The 23,958-nt window shown below is 38.9% G+C and overlaps 1 protein-coding gene, 1 long non-coding RNA gene and 1 other non-coding gene across 3 annotated transcripts; all 3 read left to right on the top strand.

Annotated features, from left to right (window-relative positions):
- The first annotated feature begins 174 nt into the window (after positions 1-174).
- On the top strand, positions 175-17,746 carry LOC5513325. The gene is made up of 2 exons (XR_007311882.1): positions 175-306; positions 9,181-17,746. It is a non-coding gene; the product is annotated as an uncharacterized LOC5513325 (transcript).
- Positions 1,662-5,751, top strand: LOC125567889. The gene is made up of 3 exons (XM_048728816.1): positions 1,662-1,720; positions 1,868-2,060; positions 2,486-5,751. The coding sequence occupies exons 1-3, from the start codon at positions 1,686-1,688 to the stop codon at positions 3,044-3,046; spliced, it is 789 nt and encodes a 262-aa protein (XP_048584773.1). The 5' UTR covers positions 1,662-1,685; the 3' UTR covers positions 3,047-5,751.
- Positions 17,747-20,308: 2,562 nt separating the features above from the next.
- LOC116618773 lies at positions 20,309-22,546 on the top strand. Its single transcript, XR_004296333.2, has 2 exons — positions 20,309-20,705; positions 21,058-22,546. It is a non-coding gene; the product is annotated as an uncharacterized LOC116618773 (long non-coding RNA).
- Positions 22,547-23,958: the final 1,412 nt, after the last annotated feature.

Below are 23,958 nucleotides of genomic sequence, written 5' to 3'. Positions count from 1 at the left end.
AAGCCCACGTGAACGGATCTGAAGTCCATTCTAAGTGATACTCGTGTCTTCGCCGTTACTGTAACCGACACTCGAAACTGAGCAAGGCTCATTCACTTTTGGTATAAAAGCAAAGCGAGATTTTGGCTATTTTTTTATAGCAACTAATTAGAGAAACAAGACAGCAAAAGGCAGAGTAGCAACAAGTGAAAGACGTTTTGAAAGAGCGAGTAAACACGGGAACAGACAGCCGCGTGAAGATGAGAACGGCAATCGTACCGAAGGGCGCAGAGGCCGTAAGAAATACCAAACGATCCAGAATGCCAGGTACACGTCGGGCTAGCTGTGTCCATTTTTGGCTCATTTGATTCAGCCAAACTTGGGACTGGGGCGAGCGCGATCCTTCGCTGTGGTCCTTAGAAGGTCTAAAATGCCTAATATTTCACTGTCCCTATCCCCCAGGGGTAGTTTTTCAATGGAAAATGGCGGCAGAAACACGAAGAGCTTGAATTGACAGTTGCCAGAAGCGCTGGATAATGGCAACTGTTTGCTAAGATTCTTTTTTGCAGACTTCAAAAAGGGCTTTGATATTATTGATCATCGTATCTTGCTAAGTAAGCTTTCTAGCTATGGGTTACACCCCTCCTTAGTCAGGTGGGTTGCCGCTTTTCTTCAAGGCAGGTCACAGAGTGTCCAAATTGCTAACTCGTCATCAGCTTGTAAATCCCCAAATGGTGGAATTCCTCAGGGAACCAAATTGAGCCCCATTTTATTTGCAGTTATGGTAGATGATCTAGTGCGCGCCTGGGGTCCTAGGGTGAAATACGTTGATGACTTATCTATTCTAGAAATAATTCCTCGCAACGCTCCATCTTTCATGAGACATATGGTAAATAATGTCAACAATTTCGCACAAAATAATAACATGCTGTTAAATCCTAGTAAGTGCAAGGAGATGCGGGTTGATTTTTTACAGTACAATAGTTCTCAGTGCCAACCAATAGCGGTCGGCGGTTCCGTTATTGAGTCAGTCACCAGTTTCAAGCTTCTCGGTGTGTATATCTCTTCGGACCTTAGTTGGTCATCGCACTGTGACTATGTGATCAAAAAGTCAAACCGTCGTCTCTATGCACTCAGAAAACTAAAATCATGTGGTGTCTCAGAAAGGGATTTAGTGTCTGTGTACTGTTCTCTTATAAGGTCCATCTTAGAGTATGCCTGCGTTGTCTTTTCCAACCTTCCGCAATACCTATGTGCTGCCTTAGAAAGAATTCAAAAAAGATCTCTAGGAATAATTTTCGGTAGTGGCCTTAGCTACGAGGACGCCCTCGAACGCGCATGCTTGTCTTCTTTAGAGGCGCGGCGTCACAATGTGTGCAGAAAATTCATAAGCAATATCAAACAGGGGAGCGTCTTATACCCCCTAGTGTCAAACAGACTTATATCCTCCAACTCGCCATACTCCCTAAGATCTAAGCGCTCACATAGTGTGGTTCCGGGTCGCACGGACCGTTTTTCCAAATTCGTCTCAGCGCAATATGCTGGGGATTTAATGTTATTATGAATTATGTATGGTGTAATGTATTTTGTAGTTAGCTGACCCTACCGGTAATTCAGTTGTAAAAGAACTGCAAACGGTTGAAATAAACGAGCATTATTATTATTATTATTATTATCTTTATTTTGGTATATTACTCTTAATACAAATGGATATTGATTCTTCAGATACGACAGTCATTAGGTAAGTAATTTTGCAATGTTTTTGAAGCAGTTTAAGCTTTATAAAAGCTATTTTTTTGTTTCAAGAGATCCTAATTCAAGAAAGTAAAACGACAGTTCTTTAGCCCTTTCTTTCAGTTTTAATTTGATATATTATTGTGTGTACTAGCTCTCCGGTTCCAGAAAATGCTCCCAACGAACCTGAGGATACTCCACTTACAACCAAGCGAAAGGGACGTTTTAACATCGCTTTGTATTCGAAACGAAGAAAACTTATCATGGAAGAGCTTGTAGACGAAAAGCTAGCAGCAGATGTCAAAGTGAAAAGCCTGCAGAATAAAATCAACTATCGTAAGCGCAAGGTATGACGATCTTTGGATTGAAATATATTGAAATATTAGAATTAAGAGCTTACATTTTTAAATTATATAAGAGGCACTTCAAAAAAAAAAAACATTTTTGAATTAACACTTCAGCCTTACAAATTCGAGCTGTTCTTGTATGAAAAATTTCTGTATTTGTCATTATGAATGAAGTCATAAAATTGCCAATTTCACTAAAATCAAGGAAATGAGCGAGGAGTGTTTATTGGGATGTATATTTTATAGTTTAGATGTATTTATAATGTATTCTAATACAAAAATACCTTCCAGTAAATATATAAAAGAAAAAGAAAATTGGATTACTGCCAATTTATTCATTTTTCAATGCTTTATTATTGAAAGTCATATTAAAGTCATATCCCTTTTGAGCAGTTTGACTGCAAAATAAGTTTTGATATTTACAGGCTGATGATCTAGAAACACTGGTGCCTGCACCGAAGCAACGACCAAGAATGCCTAACACAGAGAGTATGATCTGCAAAGAAAATAGTGATCATATTAATTTATCTAAAGCTCAAAGTCAAAGAAGAAGAAAAGCAACACTTAGGGCTTTAAAGCCTATACACTGCAATCAAAGATCAACTGACCAAACCCCAATTATGAATGGGATGTGGTCAACGCTGATAAATGAAAACCCAACACAGGTCATAGAGTCCTTAATGACAACTTCAAAGGTCTGCACTACCAAAGTCATTCCTAGCATTGTAAAGAATAATGTGACAAAGTATGAAAAAAGTCAAGAGAACTTTGTACGAAGCACAGCCCTGCTTTACAAGGGGGGTTTACTAACAAAAACCAAGTACAAGGAATTAAGGAAAGACAAAGCAGACTTTATGCAAGGAGTGTCAGTACCGCGACCTGTAGCTTATGATAGGTTGATGTCATACATAAAAGGAATAAACATGGGGGATGTGTATGATCTCCAAGTAAGTAGAACAAACAGAGCAAATGCAGGGGAACCGTGAAATAAAAACAAACTAGATATTACTATAGATACTAACAACTATTTGTTGACAAATTGTTCATATCAATCAATCAATCAATCAATCAGTTTGAAATAGTTATGCATGGTATTTTTTGTCTGATTGATTGTGTTCTGGTTGAGTGTTACTAACAATTTTTCAATAAATAACTATATTTATCTTATTTGTTTTTTATTTCAGTTTTCCTGCATTAGTTCTATATGCCAGGATATATCAAATGAAATGTTTGTACAATCATTGATTTTTTAGAGTGCAAACACTATACCCGTGAAATAGATAGCTACACTAAATATCGCCTAATTTTGGCCAATTCAATGGATTAATCAGCACTAATTAGTGGTAATTAGTTCCTATTTATTTCATGGGTATAATGTTTGCAATCTATTGATTCTTAATCCATTAAACACATAAACAAGGGACAGTGAACATTTGGATTATTATTCTGTATTGTTTAGAATTTCTAATGAGTTGCTTAAAATTGGCAATTAAAAGCCACTTCATAGAAATTAAAAATATTGTTATTTTTATTTCAATAGGATTTTGCTAAACAGAAAGGGAAATGTCCAGTACATGGAGTCTATCGGTCTTTGGAGACCTTGCTTTTAAGGCTAGCTGACATGTACTTAATGCTAAATGAGCACTCCAACATCCTTCATTGGTTTAATGACCAAAAAGGAAAATTCATTGTGGCAATTGGGGCTGATGGAGCCCCTTTTGGCAAAGACGAGACAGCAACTTCATATTTAGTGAGTCTTTTAAATGTTTTAGAAGGGGTACAAAGTTGTGACCACAACTACTTATTAATGGGAGGGAATTGTGACGAAACTCATGAACTGATGTACGAGTATACCAAACATGTTATCAAGGAAATGGAGGAGATAGAAGTGAAGGAATATGAGGTGCGTGGTATCAAGATATCATTTCAATGCAGACTTATTCCCAGCGACCAGAAATGGATGGCGAGTATGTCTGGAGAATTAAACAATGCTGCGACCTACTTTTCAACGTTTGCCAATGTCTCGAAGAGTAATATGAAGACCATAAATGGTAAAATTGGCCATGACTCAAGCAGCACTTGGAAAAAATGGGCATATGAGAAAAGATTGAAGGATGCAGAATCTGTCAAGTCATTCAAAGAGAAGAACAAAATTCCAGACGGTTCGAAAGCCAATAACCATCGAAAAAAAGTAACTGAGTACATTGCATCTAACAACTCAAGACAAGAGTTCTATCCTCCACTAGGGAAATTTGTTAAGTACCTTTACCCAGAGCCTCTTCACAACAGCAACAACGCATGGCAGCAATGGAATTTAGATGTTTTAAACACTGCCATACATCTAACCAATAAAGCTGACATCAACAAAGCTAATGGGAACATTACACTTTTGCCAAAGCATTCAGCACTGGCAAAATACATGAGCTTGCTCAAAGACACCATTAAGGCTGGAAGACTCTACAAGAAGGTGGAAAGATGGTTCAGTGAAAAGAAAAAGACTGAAGACTTTTCCTACAGGTTTACTGGGAAGGAATCTAAACTGTTCTGCTGGCATTTCATGAAGATCTGCTGTGTATTGATTGAAACTCAAGCCATTCCAAAGACCACCTTACTGCATGTCTATAGCCTGGCATATTCAGGTCTGTGTTTACGGAACTGTGTTTCCCTTTATAGCAGGGTTCACATCAGCGAGAGTGACATTAATGTTCTTAAGAATGAGTGTGAGCAGTATTACAACTGTCAAGCTCTATTCTTGGCCAATGTCAAACCAACCACATGGACAATTGGAAAAGCAATTCCATACTACACAGATGAGATATATAATGATTTGGGGTTTGGGCTCGGCTTGAATAGTATGCAAGGCAGGGAAGCTAAGCATATAAAGCTCTCGTCTTATGCCAAAAACACTACCAAGGGTAAACACCTTCGGTGGTGGCAAGTTTTTAAGCATGAGTTCATGGAACTGATATGGCTTAAAGAAACTGATTCCAAGCAAGTGGCCAAAAAATTGCATTGCACAAATCATTCTGAAAATGATGCTCAAGACAAACCTTCCAAGGATAAGTACATCCCTCCATACTCTATCAGCAACAATGAATTTTGTGCTTGTGGTCAGCCTAAGTCAGTTCCTGTGGCTTCCTGTTCTATTTGTTCCTCGGATGAATTCAAACTAGTAGTGAAATCATGCAAGGAGGGTAAAATTGACAATAGAGTGCTTACACTATGTCCATGAAATAAGATCATATTAAGTATTTTCTAACAGTTCTTATTTAGAGACTATTTAGTCATCAGTCAACCAGAACATTCATTATTACACAAATACATATATACACAAGAGACCACTTTAATTATTCTTTGTGTAATGAATGTTCTGTTTGACTGATTGTGACTAAATAGTTTCTAAATAAGAACTGTTAGACAATAACAACTTTGATCTTGTTTCATGGACATAGTGTAAGAATTCTACTGTATTATCATGTCTCATCATGACTCACAATGAACTTTTTTATTCTAGCCATTTTATCATATTTAGAAATCATATATAATCATTCCAGTAATGCTAAATATTTCTCTCATTCTACTGAGGATGACATTATGAATATGTTCATATTACTGGTTGTTCTTCCATTGGTTGTTGTCCAGAAACAATTATATGACAATTAAAGAACAATAAACAAGAACATTTCTCCCAGCCTGATTGTGGTGATTTACAATTTATACAAGTGACAAATATGCTGTTGTACAATGTTTAGTACGTCAGATATGTAGAGTATACCTCTTGGTAGCTGGAAGAGTTAAAACAGTTTCAGTGTTGAGCCACTCCAAAAGAATTCCAGACCCCATAATGGAAGGTAATGTTAAGTGTTTCGGAGTTAATAGAGTATTTCAGGATCATAGGTTGCTCCTCTGAAACTATAACTTCGGCAAAGCTTTCATCTGCAAATTTCTTCATTAGTAGCTCGTCTTTCTTGATTCTCACCCCCTCATCATTCATATGGTTGAAGAACCAAATAGCCTTTCTTTTGTCATGCACTGTAATTCGTACTTGAGCAGCAGTTGATCTTGAAGTGTGCCCAAAACTGTTGTGGTTAAGAATTGCATTTGATATAATACCAAACACTTCTTGAGGAACTTCACGTGTAAAACTGCCAAAATACGGCGAAGAGGTAACTGGTATAGCACGAAGTCTCCTACGAATTCCATCATGCAACTTAGCAATAATTCGCTCTGTCATGGGCCAAATATCAACAATCGGATGGCAATAGCTTCGACGAACAGAACCATCATGCTTGTCAAAAACGGACGCCATTAAACTTTCCAACTCTCTAAAGACGTTATTCTTGAATGAATCATCCTTTTTATTATCAGTCTTGATCGACAATTTCCAATTCAGCACGCTTGAAAGAATTTTTTGTTTCAACGGGGCCGCCATGTTTGATTTAACATCAGTGTGTACCACAGGAATCCCAAAATAATTACCCAGAGAGCACTGCGCGCCTAAGATGAGACAAAATGGGACCCAGCCAGCCCGACGTGTACGAATAGCTAAGTAGATAAAGATTTTCTAAGACTTCGAGATGGGGAATTGTCTGGCCAGCTGAAGCTTACATGACAATGAGGTATTCGGTCCGACTTGCGTGACACTGTTGCTATGTTTTGTTTTATAAAAATTTGAAACAAAAAAAATATCACTTTCCCTCCATTGTTTGATAACTCAAGAAATATAATAAAGCCATATTTGTTGTTGGATGGATTAAATTTTACCGTGATTCAAGAGGATTGAGTTGGCTACTGATGAAATGAGTATCTTATTTGCATAGTGTCTTATTTCCAAGTTGGATCAACAAGCTTTCTTGAAGGGTTGTAGGCTATTCGGGTTACGTTCAAGTTTTCGGGGTTTTTTAGCTTTAAAAAAATCAAATCACTTGATTTATTATCTAGATCTGCAATTTGAATTTTTTCTAGAAACTCAAAAAAGCATCTTCTATACAATGGAGATTTCGAGCTTTGCTTTGGTATGTAGTCTTTTGAAAGGGAAGGGTAAAATACGAGCAGCAAAATCGTACAACTTTTGTGTCAGCATTTGCCAAAATGCGAAGGCGATGTTGCGCATTTTAGTATTGGCGAACCAACTTTTGTCGCAGCAAAGGATAAACTAAATATGGGTTAACTGTGGAATTTAGAGAACTTAAGATTGTTTTATCTTTTTTTATTCAGAAACTCTATAATTTGTCAACGGCGATAGAGCAGATTGAATGGGAGCCAAAGCGCAAGGAAGAGTAAGTGAAAGTGATGACTATGGACAATACACTATGTCATCAGAAGACTGTGAGGAGAAGGATATAGAGGATGGAGAGAGGCGGCTGTTTTTGATGGTGAAGCCCCTGTGAAAGAAAGAGCTGAGGAGATGGAAACAAGAGTTGAACAGGCATGTGGCATGTGGCGGGGTTGACTAGAAGGGCCCAGCAGAAGTGTCTACGCAGAGTAAGAAGCTTTAAGTTTTCAAGCCGCCCTTGTCCCTCATGCCCAGTAAGGTGGGAAGTCCTGAGGAAAAGGGACACATCCCTACCTCCCCTGTCACACCTTCCTTGGCCACGCCTGCCACCATTGACAAAACTCCCAGTACAGCACGTAGGTCATCATGAGCTACGTGAGACTTTTACAGTATTAGTACAGTAATTGTTAATTTTTACAGTTGGTCTTATCAGATTGATCGATAAATTATATATTTATTGTGTATTTTAATTTCCATATTGTTTCAGTGGCTTTTAGCAGATTTATTGCAATATGTATTTATAGAAAAAGTAGAAAAAAGCTGAAGTTTTCAATTTTGAAAAGCCAAAAAATATGAACTTGTTACTGAGCTTATTTATTTATTTTGTTATTTTGAATATTATGTTAGGTCTAACAGTCAACACAACTTTTTGTCATTGTTAATTTCATTTATAGAACTTATATAACATAGAACACACAAACATATTGTGAATATGTTATAGTTGCTACAGAGTAAGTTATTAATATAAGAACATTGATTGGTTGTAGTTCTAAAAAATAGTGTATATTTCAATAAAATTCTTGATATGCAAGTTTTGGGACTTTCTATGATTTGTAATGGGTCCTTTTCTGGTGAAATGAGGCTATTTCATCACACAGAAACCACATAATATTAACCTGAGAATTTATAAGAAATAAAAATCCCCTTTGTAAAGAACGCGAAAATTGACATTTAAAAACACCCGAAATGCCCTTAAATTTATTATTTTAGAACATTTTAAAACTGTTTAAAGATGATATTTAAGCAGTTTTAGATTCCTTAAAATTGATTAAACATTAATTTAAACTACATATAAGAAGGTCCTAGACTTGCCCGAAATGCCCTTAAATATATTATTTTAGAACATTTCATTACATTTAAAAACAGTTTAAAGGTGATATTTAAATGTTTTAAGATTCCTTAAAATTGATTAAATATTACTTTTAACTACATTTAAGAAAGTTCTTAAATGTTCTTTCTCACAACATTTAGGGATTTCTTAAAGTCACTTAAATGTAAGATTTAAAAATTCTTAAATAGCATCGTAAAGACAGTTAAAGATGGTATTTAAGATGTCTTTCGGAGTGTTTCCAACAGGCTTAAATCTATTTTTTCACCCAGGGTGAGTATCTGCTGAAACATGGTGGGATTGCAGCAAAGGTACATTGCATAGCTTTTTCTCAACCTGTACACGAGCCAGCGGCAATACTCCCTAGACTGCCTTCATAAGTTGAAATTATCTGTGTGAGAAGACAATACAGGAATGACACACACAAAGACTTCGGAGTAAGACAGGGAAGTGTGGAGAATGCACTTTAATGGCTGCAGCAGAGTACAACCCTGCTTATGCTGATGTCACCATTGATGTGGAGCGCATTGAGAATCTTTCCCTAGATGGCGATCTCGTAGACATCAGGACTGTGGAGTTTGCAGGTGATATGCAGCGTGAGGATGATCAAGGTCTTTTGCATCTATTAGAGGACAGAAGCACACAAAAATCCTTTTTTACAGATCTATTTGTTAAATAAAATATGTAACCTAAACTATGTTTTTTTTTTTAAATTCAAAATTTGCTTCTACTTTTAGGTAAAGACGAGGATGGGGAGCCAAAAAAGGAGTTGTGGCTCCCACCAGTAGGAACTGCTGAGCCGGTGTCTGAGGACAGTGATCCTTTGGTCAGGATGCTGCTAGATGTGGATGCTAAACAGGAGGCTATGCTTGAAGACCATCTGAACCTTGCGAGCCGTGTAGGGCTTCACACCTGCTCAGACTATTTTCTTTGTAAACCTTGCCATGCTGAGCCTGGTATGCAGCCTGGAGAGCGCATCTGCCGTATGGAGTTCGGCTCAGAATATCACCGTGGCAAACAGAGAAGAGAAAATCCAGACATTGTTACAGATCGTAATTGGGCTGATCGCCTAGAGGTGGCAAGAGATCACCCAAGAGTTGTACGGTACTCAAGGTATAACCTGCAGTCCTGGAGAGCGAACTGCGTGATATTTTCTCACCGCCCGACAACCCAAGCACTGATGACATCATAGCCACATATGTGCCTATGCATGCAAAGAAAATGAGCCAACAGGAGCAACTAAAGACCGCTTCAAAAACGGTAAATGCAGTTGATTCTGCAGATGAAGTGTCTGGTAGATCTGTTTGTTCAAAGATGGTGATGAAGACTGTTGGTAGGAGAGATGTTAGTGGACCAAAGGACTCATTCGAACTCAGTGGCCTTGCTCTTTGGCGATCCACTTGTCGCTTCTCATATCTGTTGTGAAGGGTTCCGGCCGTCTTGAGAGAAATGGGGACACAGCTACATCCAGCACAGCTTTAGACAAGTATCTTGCTAGACCACGTGATGAGTGTTTGCTCCTGGTACAAGTTCGCATGCAAGAATGGAAAAGTCCCAGTTGTTAGTGGTGGCTCCGCCCATGCTACACGGCAACTCCAGGAGTACTTTTGCAGAACCATGATGCTACTTCACTGGGCAAATTGGTTCAGCCTAGATGAGTTGAAGTTCGCAGATGATACCTGGAAATATGCATTTCCGAAGTTCGTTACCACAGACCCGTGCCCTATGCTTGTGAAAGCTCTTGTAGTGAAGCCGTCACGGCAAGCTGAAGGTGCAACAGAGCAGGCATATTAGTCTGATGGTGAAGGTGACTGGGTTGACGTATACGCTGGCCCAAACCAGATGTACGAGGGTGTTGAAGAGTTCTAGTATGATGATGGAGGTGAGGTGTGACTGGAGCAGTAGTACGGTAGCAAATCCAGAAAACGCTGATCCCAAGGTCGGCTTGACAAACAAATCGAAGAAGATGAAAAATTAGAGAATGGAATACTTATGCTACCAGATGTGTCACCTCAAACGCTGGATGAAGAGCAGAGATCAATGGTGAGCCTCATACTGCTAACTCTGAAGAGGTATTTTGATAAAGCAGATGATTACGTTCCCTTGGGGGTAGTGGGGTCAGCCACTGGAGGCACAGACAAATACTACATAATCAAGTGCATCCAAAGACAGGTATTTGGCAAGCATAATGCCGTGCAGGTTGTGATGCTGTCGATACCGACTGGCGGGAGATCATGCAATGAGCTTACAGTGCCAGCTGGTAATGTACTGAGGAAGTTGCAGGACAAGTGTAAGAGCCTGGCTGCCCTTATTGGAGATGAGCGATCCATGGTTGGACGAACGATGCTAGGCTGGATGGAGCAGCACATGAGGTATAAACCCAAGTAAATAATCAATTATTATGATGAGTATATTATTTCTCAAGCTTCCTGCTAACACGAATTTACTCCTTGTTCCTTTGAGACATTTTCAGTCATTTTTGTTTTTATTTCCCTTGAGTTTCAACAGGATTCCAATCTGTTACCTCTGTTATCCCTTATTTTATCAAAACTCGACAATAATGACATTGTTATTTATCCAACTCATGAATAGTTAATCAAGCGCTTACAGCGTGTACAGATCGCCCCCGCTGGGTTTGTAGTGCGAAAGTTTGCTGACCTACAGAATATTATTAAATAAGGTTGCCTTATTTAATAAGGTTGGCTTCCAATTAAGGAACGGCAAGAATATCAAATGGCCAATGCTGTTACTAGTGATTTATGGCCAAAGCATGTGTAGCTAGAACGTTATATTCCCAATAGAACGCTCCCTCTAGTAGTGAGTTTAGATTAACCACATCCTATGCCCCAGGCACCTTTAGATATCAAGGCTGTTCAACAACCTACCATCACAGTCAGGTCCAGCAGGGACAAACATGACTATTTTCGCCATTCATGTAAAGCGCACTTTGTAGCGCAAGCAAGGACCAGACTGGTACATCAATAATTTATTCCTTTAATCGACATCTTTCTGCTGATATATAGTAGTCATAAGCATATAGTAGATTTTTATTATATAAATTTTATATATATTATAGTATTTTCATTGTAACATAGAAGAGCCAATTTTCCATTATCATTATCATTACCATTACCATTATCATTTCATTACTTTTTCATTATGTTATCATATCATTATCATATCATTATCTTATCGTTATCTTATCACTATCACTATTATTATTATTAGTGTTTCTTGAGCCATACGGGAAAATAGGGCGTGACTTTATAGATCAAGTTACACTGCACATCAATAATTGGAATAGTGGCTGTGTTGAGCAACACGTATCGCTGAAGGCTGCATTTGTTCTTCTGACCTTGGGCCTTCAAAAGCCAGGTCCTAAGTCAAAGACAAAAGATTATGTGGATGCATTGTCTAAGCGCCTTGCCCTCTGGAAAGAGAGGGAAATCAGTAAACTACTACGAGAAGGGAGAGTTAATCAAGGTCGCATCGGAGTTTTTGCAAAGTTTTTGCAAAGCTCGTTCTCGAGGTTAGATCAATGCAGCATTTCGTTTTGTGAGTGAGACATCTAGTGGTGGCGTGCTAGGCCTGACGGATGACGTAATGACACAACTCAAGGAAAAACATTCAGATCCACAACCAGCAAAATTGAGCTCACTGGTTTTTGGGCCAATCGACGGTGCCCTCAAGCTGCGTTGAGAACTAAGGGATCAGGGGGTCCATCGGGATATAATGCGAACGGTTTTAGAAGAATGCTGGCTAGCAAATCTTTCAAACAGTCATCTTCAAGATTGTGTGATGCGATAGCAACTATGACGAGGATTCTGTGTACACAGTTTATCGATCCAAGTACCATTTAAGCAATAGTGGCAAGCCGGTTAATACCCCTCGATAAAGGCGAATGAGCAGTCAGACCTATAGGAGTTGGTGAGGTGATCCGGCACATCATAGGAAAGTGCGTAATGAACATCGCCATGAAGAATGTTGCAGAGGCAAGCGGGTCTCTCCAGCTATGTGCAGGACAGAAATCCGGGAGTGAATACGCCATACATGCCATCTTTGAGAGTGACGAAACCGATGCAGTGCTGCTAATTGATGCGTCTAATGCATTCAATTCACTCAATCGAGCAGCGTCACCGCACAACATCCGGGTTCTATGTCCATTCGTCGCCGTCTATGCAATCAACACCTATAGACTGCCGTCACGTTTGTTTATCACTGGGGGCCAGGAGATTGTGTCAACTGAAGGAACAACACAGGGTGACCCCCTCGCAATGGGTCTATATGCCTTAAGTATGCAACCCTTAATTACCAGCTTTCAGGGGGCATGTAACATCAAGCAGTGCTGGTTTGCGGATGATGCCAGTGGAGCCGGCTCTGTTTCAGAAATTAAGAGGTGGTGGGACACGATGACCGTGCTTCGTCCGGACTTCGGTTACTACCCAAACGCAAAGAAATGCTGGATTATAACAAAGCCAGACAAGGAGAGTATCGTGAAGGATGCGTTCAAGGAAACAGATGAGAGAGTCACAACAAGGGCAGAAACATCTGGGAGCTGCGATAGGTTCACGAGAATATATGGAGGACTATGTGAGTGATAAAGTGTCCAACTGGGTCAGTGAAGTGACAAGACTAGCCGAGTTTGCTGCGGTTCAGCCCCAAGAGTGCTATGCTGCTTACACATTTGGCTTAAAACATCGTTGAACGTATTTCCGCAGAACCCTCCCAGATATTCAGGGCCTGCTTAAGCCACTAGAGAATGCAATATTACGTGTTCTTATTCCCGCTTTAACGGATCGGCAATGTAGCCAGTTGGACAGAGAAATACTAACGTTACCAGTACGCTTGGGAGGATTAGGTCTGGAGAACCCGTGTGAAGATGCACATCGTGAATATACATCATCAGTCAAAGTAACCACGCCCCTTGTTGCACAGATTGTGTCACAAACACATCAGCTACCTGAGAGAAGGACGAACAAAAGATCTTGAAAAGAAGGCGAATAGTATAAAGGAGGCCGCGCCTCAGAAGACTCGGCGCGCACTAGAGTTGGCCACAGAAAAAGGATCTTCGATGTGGCTGACAGTGCTGCCTCTTGAGAGTTGGGCTTTAATCTCAACAAAGGGCAATTCAAGGACGGAATCAAGCTGCGCTATCATGAGGTCATGCAGGGTTGTACGGACGGCTACAGGAGGAAATTCAAAACTCACATAATATTGCTTTCAACAAAAGAGAAATATTTTAACTAGTAAAAGGGTTGTTCGAGTACGAATTTGTAGGAATTACTTTCGGATTGTGCAACGCGCCAGCGACTATCATGCGATTGATTGACAATTCATTCGGAAATCTGAATTTCCAGTCCTTGTTCATTTATCTGGACGATATCTTAGTCTTCAAAAGCACCTCTGAAGAAACCTTTTTCAAAACCTGAAGATGAAACCTTAAAAGTGTCAAAAGTTGTTCAAGACAAAGGCTCAGACAGGTGACAGGTGCTCGCGTGATATCGAGTTAAGAAACCAAATCCAGAGAAGATTCGTGCAACATTTCATTTCTATTCTGGTACGAATGCCGACCAAGAAAGAAATATCTAGGAATGTGACCATGTGAGTTTATATTTTAAACCGGCAGCCCGCACTCACAAAAATGTAACAAATTTTTCAATAACCAAGGTGACTGTAGCAACTGTTTCAATAACAATCTTTACACTGTAACAAACATTGCCATAAGAATGATTATTAAAGGCTTTTCTTTCCCATATTTTTTTAAATGAAGAAAGCTATTTTTGTCCAAACCTGGCCATCACGTTCATAATTAACATTTGCAAGTCCTGTGCTTGTTTAGCTTGCTGAGCTCGACTTTGCATCAACATTTGCATCATAACACTATATCTCTTTTCTTGTAATTCCAACTGTTTCTTTTTTAACTTCATTTCCTCCATTCGAGATTCATGCTTTCCCCTTTATCAAAGCAACGCAATGGCGAACCCGTGGAATTTTTAGGCTAGGTCGAAGACGCCAGCCTCATAAAAAGGGCTGATTTCACAAATCGATTCCTCTATGGAATCGAAGGCAAATCGATTAATCAAAGGCAAGCCGGTCACGAGCGAAAATTGCCGAGAGTTAGCAACGATTAAACGGCTTTGCAACGAAAACCTCCGAACTTTTTTCGTTTTGTTTTCGTGGCTAGGCGAATGGCTATTGGTAGAGTTCGGAGTTTTAAGTCGGAACACGTGCTAAATTTCTGATGAGCTTGCTGTCCTGTTTGCTTCGTGCTGGGGCCTGCGAAGAGGAAGGTCGAGTAAAAGAGAGTGGAAGAAGTTTCATACAAATATAAGGTAAGATATTGCTCACGTGCTAATTAACACAGACAATAAAGCCTAGTTGCATTGGACTATTGCACCAGTAGATCTTTTGCACGAAATAATCCAACGTCACTGCCGACTTATCTCGAAGTTTTTGAATCAGAGCAGGGAAGTGTTGTTTGCGAAGCCGAAGCGAAGGTTTTCTCTCAAGGTGTTCCCAAGTCCATCGTTTTTTACTTTGAATTGGTTTTAAGTGGTATTTGATAGCATTCTAACTGCATTCTCTCTCATACATTGGCTGGTGGATCCAGAATAACAATAATAATAGCGTAAAAACACTATTGAACCTAACTTGTTTTTTTATGTGTCAGCCATTAATTCTTTCTGCGTACTGCTGAAGTGAAGTTGGCATATCACTTGTTGGCTTCAAACCTTTCATCTAAAAGCCAAATGCACCTAAGCCGTGCATCAGTTATCAAAGCAAATCGTGCACAAACCAATCTGAACCATCTTGGCGAAATAAAAAACAAGCTATTCGACCACGAAAGCATTAGTTAAATTAAGCAATACACTTACAGACAGAACAAGCCGAAGGCTGATGTCAACCTGGTCGAACCTAAGCCAAAGAGTTGCTAAATCAAAAACAAACCAACCTCTCATAAAACCTTGAAACTGTGTTGCAAAGACCACAAAACAATTCCACCTCTGAAAAAACTCTCAAAATGCAATGACTATTGCAAATCACTTCCAAAGGCAAAAAAGACGGAAAACGATCAGTGCATTGACAATGACAAGTCGAGTGTCTTCAGCATTCATGGCAACACAGAAAAGAAAAATACCAGAAGTCCGTAAACATGCAAGAGATGTCGCTTATCTTTTTTCTCATCATCAGTTTCACAATATTTGGATTTATGTCTCTTTTCTGCATAGTTCTGTATTAGTTACAATGCTATTTGTAGTTGTAAGCTTATATTATATAATAAATTGATAAATGATGTTGCACAATTTATTGAAGTAACTCTGCATGTTTTTTTTTTAAATAACTGACTTAGATGTTGCTGCAAAAGACAACAATAATGCTGGTGTTGCTTCAGAGATGTATAGATCTCGTTATGTGAAATTTATATTTAGTGATGGAAAGAGCTGTGGCAACATTAGAAAGCGTGATCGAGAGCCAAGTAGAATCAATATGAATAAGCTTAATCAGGTTTTCAACAAAAAGAGAAAAAGAAGACAAGCTTTCAGAACATTCACGAAGAATATCCCACAGTCTTCCAAAATTCATTTGTTTATAAAAAGTGCATTCATTCGAAAAAGTGCATTCATTCCTGTTTTCAACAGGAATAAAAATCCAATGAAACAAACTTTTTTTAATAACAGCAAGTCACCGAAAATGTTCCAAATTTAAGAGTTGCGAGCTGCTATTGCTATTGCAGTTAAAGCTTAACAAACATGACATTTGCACCATATATGCATGGATTTACCACACATGTAAAAGTTCATATTATTGCAAGTATTTCATTTAGTATTTCATTTAGACATATTTAAAAGTCGATTCTGACCGCGCGAGCATATGGTGGAGTCCAACCAAGTGAAATGGATTTCTGGACTCCCAATTGCCTTTTCCTGGCATGTGCTACTTTATAGCAAACAGATAAGTCCAAGTACCAAGCGGTACTAAACCAACAGTTTTTGGTTGGGTGATGATCAAGGCGAGACTGATCAACCAGATTGTAACACAAAAATTTATTCAACTTGGGCGCCTCCTAACTGCAAACTTGTTCCCGTTATCCAGGGCAGAACACCAGGCTATACTAAATGTGAGGCCAATCTTCACCAATACCCAGACAAACAAGTCCAAGAAACAAAGGATGACATTTTGTCGTGGGTGCAGGTCTTCTTAGTTTACATGTTGCCAAGCCCTACTACTCCAGCGAGGGAATGATCCACACCGATATCTCCTCATGATCCTTTGCACCTATTTTCAGTTTGCCGGGAGAGCGTGGCATTTTATGAACAAGTTGTCGCCCTGCATCTTGAGGACTAGTTGTCAATCGAAGCCCAGCTCTTCAATTTCCATACATATGCCTTCCCTTCTCGTGTTTCTCCCCGGCAGGCAAGGGTGGTATTCTGTATCTTGTGAAACAAGGGAAAATGTGTCCCCTGTCCCCTCCAAATGCCGGTTCCCCAATACATTATTTGTTCTTCTGGGAAACATATACCCACTGGGAGTAGCTTTTCACTCTCTTTAACACAAGTATATACATTTTATCTAAAAGATCCCAGTAACCTTTGAAAAACTGAAATCTTTGGCTAACAAATAATCAACAAAGACTGATATAGAATCCACTGCAAATAGAGTGGGAGAATCCGAGAGAAGGAGGACGAAGGATAACAAGGGTAAAATCCTATCAAGCAACAAATACAGAGTAACTAATTATTGGCAGTCTGATTTTTTCTCTTCTCTCTATCGTTTGATGTTTTAGTTTTGGCTGTTGCTTTGCTCAAGGCAGAAGCAGACGTGACAAAGAATTTACAAAGGTCTACTTATTTGTCTTTTATCTGATCCAAAAGGCACGAGTAGATCAGATGTGATGTTGTCTGAATCTTTTTTTTATCACTATAACTTAATCGGTAAGATAATTTTTATATAAAAACATTTTTTTACTCTCTTTTATATACGATAGAGTTGTATATAATAAGTTTGACAAGGTCATTTTCGCGGTCAAAAGAGCTGTATCTGCCTGGATCGACAGAAGAGTATGACTTTAAGAAAAAGCTCAGCAAATTTAAGCCTTTTCCAAATATGTTACCTTTTAAGGCCCAAAGAGCGAGGCCACAAATATAATAGTGTTTACTAGTATACAGGTGTTCTGATTATTATGTGAAATGAGCAATTTTCACATGACTATTTGTACCAGCAAGACGAAGAAATAAAAGTAAAGGGCCGCCTGGAATTCACTCAAAATAATGATATAAACAACTGGCAGATCTCAATCCAAAAGAAATACTGTGCCATGTGCTGAGAAACATCTGCGATGCTACATGAAAACGAAAAACAAGGACGTAAACGAACTCAAAACAACAACAAAACATTAGAACATTTTAAAAATCTGTTATTTTAAAGTCGAGTCTGACCGCACGAGCATACGGTCGAGTCCAACCCAGTGAATGATGATCACGGCTGGTCAACGAGATTGTAACAAAAAAATGTATTCAACTTGGGCACCTCCTGCCTGCAAACTCATTCCAGTTATCCATGGCAGGACACCAGGCTATACAAGAAGTGAGGCCTATCTTAACCAATACCCAGACAAACAAGCTATAATAACGAAATTTATTTTTTCAACAGAACATTCTTTCAACGAACTGCCCTCCCCAATTCATTTTTTCCCCATTGAGAAAAATTATTTCCACCCCATAACCTTTAGTCTAATCTTAGTGCAAGCTTGTGTTGTTGTGATCTTATTTAAAATGTTTATAACTCATGAATAAATGATTCATTTTTGTTCTTTACAGCATACTTGAATTATACAATAACAACTTAATAAATCACAAGGATTGCTCAAACCTAACATTTTGGTATTTTGTAAAACCAAACGATTTCATAAACCTTGCTTGGGTGATACGAAAATATTACTTGGATATATACAAGGATAATTCTTTAGCTATTCTTTGTACTATGGAAACTACAAACATTTGTCCAAGCGCATTTTTTTAATTATTTTAAATTTAGTATTATCTTTAAAACTTATTATCTGTATAATATGATTAACTATTTTTTGTTTAATTTTACTCAATGACAATTGCGCAATGCAATAGTTTTGTAATAAGTTATCTCTCTATCACACTTGTGTGATACTCTTGGATTTCTAATCCACAATTGTTGTACTTCATAAATAAGATCAATAAGTTTGGGGCTCAGCTTTAGGCAGTGCCTAAATATATCTGGTAGGTACAGTACCATGACCTTGAGTACTATCTGGGCCTCGGCGTGTTCTTAAAATTTGTCGAACTGAACTTTCTTATTAAATCGTGAGTGATGCTTGTACATACTTGCCAACCATGACAGCTCAAAAACCGGGAGATTGTGTTTCAAATACAGAACTGTGTGAGAAATTAACGATGAATTTTCCCGGAAGACTATTACAGTAACTTATGTGTATCGGAAGTTTCGATTTTCTTGCCGGAAGATGAAGGCTAAAAACCTGGAGAGTGGGCAGTTATGACTGTGTTTGTGAAGAGCTGAGTATTTTATAAGGAAAACAAACAAATCTTACCTGAAACTTGGTGCAATGTTAGACGAAGGATGGACGAAGTACGAAAGGCGCGAAACCTAAACGTTGACTTATGGGTAGACCGAGACCCCCTCGGGCACAGGATGCCGGATGCTTTTAGGCGGTTATTAAAATGACCGCTGTCTAGATAACCGCAGGCGCTTAGATTTCTAAATGGCGGAAGATACTATGAAGCGCTTCGCGACTCACAAACGCAGACGACTGCAAAGGAGACTAGGAAGTATAAGGCATTAATTTTGCTATTTGAATGCTTAAATGTTTTGTCATGCCTTATAATGCAATTATTGAAACAAGTAAGTAAACAACAGTTAAGGATTTGAGCCCAGTTTCTGGACTCAAGTTAAAGCTCTGTTAACCCTTTCACTCCTGGGTACTTTTGAGCAACATTGTAAGAAAAATCTCCCCCCCTATTTCAAGTCCAACACTACCACAGCTACCGCTGACCCAAGACGGTATGCCTTGAAGTTTCCAACAATGCACTGCGGTGCCTTTTTTTCTAGCGACGGCACTGCTACAGCCTGTTGCTTACAACAGTTTTGCTTGTAATTTGCTTTAAAATTACAGCTTTTTCACATCTGGAGAGTGCCTTAGGACATCATTAAGTCTGTTTGGGCATAATTAATGCTGTGCTTATGGATGTTTGCACGCTGAGGTTGATTCAATGGGATAATTCCTTGTCTGGGCTTCACCAAGTGAGAAAGGAATTTTCTGGTGAATGGCCTGGTACTCTCCAATGTGGGTCATCTTTGCTACCCAACCTTATTCAAAAATTGTTTTCAGGCTTATTCTGGGTTCCTTGGACCTGGAAATGTTTTGTTTGGCTTCGGGGCAAGGAGACTTATAAAAAAACTGTTATGATTGTGGGGGATGAGATTGCACGCCTGTCTGTCAAGGTGTTTTTCAAGACTCCCATGATGCAGTGCAGGCATGCAAAATAGGCTAAACATGGTGACTCGCTTCTAATGGAGGTTCTAGCATTGATTATTGTGACTGATTGCTGTAAAATGGGACCTGACGGAGCACAATAAAGGTATCTATTTCTGACTTGATCTGTGTTTGCTTGTCTCTATTTTTAGTTCGGAATTTTGTGTCTTTTTTGGTAAGAAATGTCTCTAAGTTTAAGCATTTGTTTACGAATTGGTCAGAAATCAAGGTTGATATTTTGACAAGAAAGTCAATTCTATTACATTGCTTAGATGCACTTTTGAAGGTCGTCTATGCCTTGGATGAATCTATGAGTATCCGGGTCTGGTGATGTTTAGTTTGCATTTTTGACGTTTTGGAGTTGGGCCTATATTTTACAGGCGTCTCAGGGCGTTATGGCAATGAAAGACTTAATCTCATTCATTTTTAACTCATTCATGCGCATGCGCAATGAATGAGTTATGGCGATGTGGGTTTTCGCGAACACAGCGGTCAAACGTCTGCGCATGCGTCAGAATATAAAAACAAAATGGCGGAAATGCAATGCCAGTTCTGGAAAAAAACGAAACAATTCGGGATTTTTATCCTATGACAATGGCTTAGTCACTCCAGATCTCTACAATATAGAATCCTCTATAATTGTGAATGTGGTTTTATGAGTTTTAACTGTTAGACATGGCCACTTTATCCTGGAAACTTTGTAAATAGATGTTTCCCCGGGACAAGCACCTATGAATTATGGTAAGCCAAATGCGCAAACGCAGCCTATCTAACACATGCACCGTCTATGTTTTAAACATATATCGAAAGGAAGTACTCCAAATTTAGGAAGGGCTGTAAACATAATGGCTACCGATAACAGCTCTTACAGAATCAAACTAGGTACTATATTACAAATTCCTTAGAGACGCAGAGCTCTGTAAAAGGGACGGAGTTAATTTATCACAACTTAACCCCCGGGACTTTTTATTATATCTAGGTCCTCAACATGCAAACTTGCTCATCCAAACTTTACAAATGTTAGTGAGCACATGGACACATTAGGGCTTTACAGTTGTTTGCATGATACTAAAAAAATTTCAATGTTTTGTAGGCTTGACTTGGCTATGAGTGCTCCATATTGGCCATGCAGCTGACTGTCAAGTAGTAGAATGTCATTTCCCAACAAAGCCAATGGAGAGGCTATTGATAATGACTACAGCAGCTAAATTTGGTTCACAGACAAGTCTTTGTTAATAGAATGCTAAAGATGCCTGGGGAACGGCATCATGATTATTGTTTGTAAATTCAAGATTAAATTGATCCTCTGTTATGATGTACCCTGCTAGCAGAGCTTCCTTCCTGTTTGTTTCTATAAGTTCACTTATCTGTGTTGCTAATCTGTTTTTACGCGTTATTGTTCGTTTGTGACGGCAGGAGAAACCTCTGCAGACAGCCGCTTTTGAATCATGTTGGCATGCGCAAAATCATTTTTGCTGCAACCATCGGAATTCTCATCACATCAAGCTGTATTTTGAAATTCCCAGCCGCAGCAACTCTGATATCTGTCACGCAAAAGCGCTCACGCTTGAGCTCGGTAGCACATTCCTTGCTTAAAGCAGTTAAATTTGATTTTTGCTATTAATATGGCTATCAAACACGACCAGAAGACCGATACTCCAGAGATTTGAAATACTACATGAATATGAACAAAGCCAGTTAAGCACTGACAGGTTCAATTAGAAACATGTGTCGATCAGGAGCTTCGAACGTCTGCACTCTTGATTAACTGTAATAACAGCGTAAGACAACTTCTTTAGACTAGTCTAACAATTCATTCTTATTTTGTTTATTATGTATGTTGTTATTTGTGAGCATTCTCATCAAAAGTTCTGGAAATCTGATAGCTTGAGGGTTTCAAATCATTACTGCTGTGAATCCATTACTAAAAGCTGTCACACCTCTGATAAAAACAATCGGTTAAACCATTTGACTACCTCCAAAAACTTGGAGGTGACTAATGCCCATGCTCAACGGGATTTGATAGCTGACCTCTAGTTAATGTTTGATGAATAGTGTTCCCTCGTGTTATACAGTTGATCATAAGTATACTCCAAAAAGAAGCCACACTTTTATTTGGAAATGAAATGTTTGGAGAGTTAACGCAAATAGTGTTAGCCAGTAGTAAAACTATAAAAGTACATGCATTTGAACCATTTCTTCCATTTAAGGTTGACTGTGAGATACACATATAGGAAAAGGTAAAAGAAAGAGAAAAGATCAAGAGAAAGAAAAAAAAAACATCTCAAAGCTCTACTAATAAGAAGGAAAAATCCTATTAAACTAGAAGTTAAAATAGGAGAGGAATTTTAGAAAAAGCTTGAAGAAAAGAAAATAGAAGAGTAAAGGATGTAAATTGACAGTAAAATAAGAGAAATTAAAATTGAGGCAAATAATAAAATGTAAGAAGTAGAAAACAAAACCAAAGTATGTACACCCTTTTAAGTTTAAAATGTGTACACCATGTTGGAGTTGGAAATTATAATTAAACCTCAATATAACTAGTTGAAGAAGAAGAAATTAAATGGAAGATATGATACAAAGATGAATTATTGCACTACAAATTACAAATTGTTCAAGAACAAAAACAATCTTAGTATTATGTGTTGGAATCATAAACAGTGCACAAACTCTTACTCAGACTGACAGACAGGCTGAAGTTCTCTTATAAAGCAGTACACACAACTAGAACTAGTAAAGTGCTTGACACATTGCACAAGCAGCCTCAACAAACAAATAGCTGATACTGATAAACACTTAAGAGCACTGCACATTACTGAATAGTAAAGCCCAAAGGCATTGCACTTACTGGACAGTAATAGCTCTTAAGAGTCATTGTACATCAACTAAGTCAGACATTACATTATCTTTTACACACCATGTATGATAATGATAACAATTTAAAATGATATGAATCGTTTGCGAGAGCGGGGACACAAACGAGTACCAGGGGAATACCCTGTTGTTGTCGAACCAATGGCATCAAAAACAGGATAATAACGCCGTGGAATTGGTTGTTTATTGAGTAGAGAGGGACGTTGGTCTTCGTGAGTAGGACAAGAACAACGCAAATCATGTCTTCTTTTTTCATCCCAATGTCGCCGGCAAACATGAGCCTACCGGCAGCATAGCGACTCGACTGAGCTCTTCTGTCAACCGATACAGCCTCACACTACGTGATATGCCATTTCTCGTCTTGCTTTATTTCATGCATTGGTTTCTCTCGTCGTTACATCCACCAGACTCACTAATATTCATGCAGAAACAACAAGAATGGCGAGCGCGAGGCACTGCAAGTGTGAAAGTCGATGCTCAAGCATCATTTTCACCTTTGGTGCAAGCTGGAAACTATGTGGTGCAAAAGATGAGAGCTAGGAAACTTAATAATCTTGCTATTGAGAAGTTTTTAGGCCTAATAATTTTGTATACTGCTTAATATTTTTTAATTTCGCGGGCGGAAGTGGTTTGTTTATGTTTTGTCGATGGTTTCAATAGAGAAGGGCGCCGGCAATTTCCCGCCGGAAATGACAGGACGCGCATGCGCCGTGCGTTTTCCCGCCGTGTAGCTTTCGCGTGGACTGTGGTAGAGTGTACCGTTGCAGAACTGTCCTTGTGGTGAAAGTGTCTAACCAATCAGATAGGACTACATGTGTCCAATCATAGACCTTGTTAGAATACCACACGTGTGACACTGGGATCGAGGGGCAGAACAATCTTCCCCCTTCTTCCCTGGGATCGAGTTTGGTATGGAAGAACGGTCGTTTGTTGATAATATAACTGATTTCTGAGGAATTGATAAAGCAGAGAAACACCCAAGAGAAAAGGATTTAGCAAAAGCCAGGTTATGTTCCCTTACTGGAGTCCGTCCTAAGACGGAGACAAGCCATTAAGAGGTGAGTCACGCTCCACGAAAAATCGAGTCTTTACTTTCGTACCGTCCTTCGCTAGGGGAGAT

This window comes from Nematostella vectensis, chromosome 6 (genome assembly GCF_932526225.1).
Source record: "Nematostella vectensis chromosome 6, jaNemVect1.1, whole genome shotgun sequence".
NCBI lineage: Eukaryota > Metazoa > Cnidaria > Anthozoa > Actiniaria > Edwardsiidae > Nematostella > Nematostella vectensis.
Note: the sequence above shows the minus strand (reverse complement) of the source record. Positions and strands in the feature narration are given on the sequence as shown.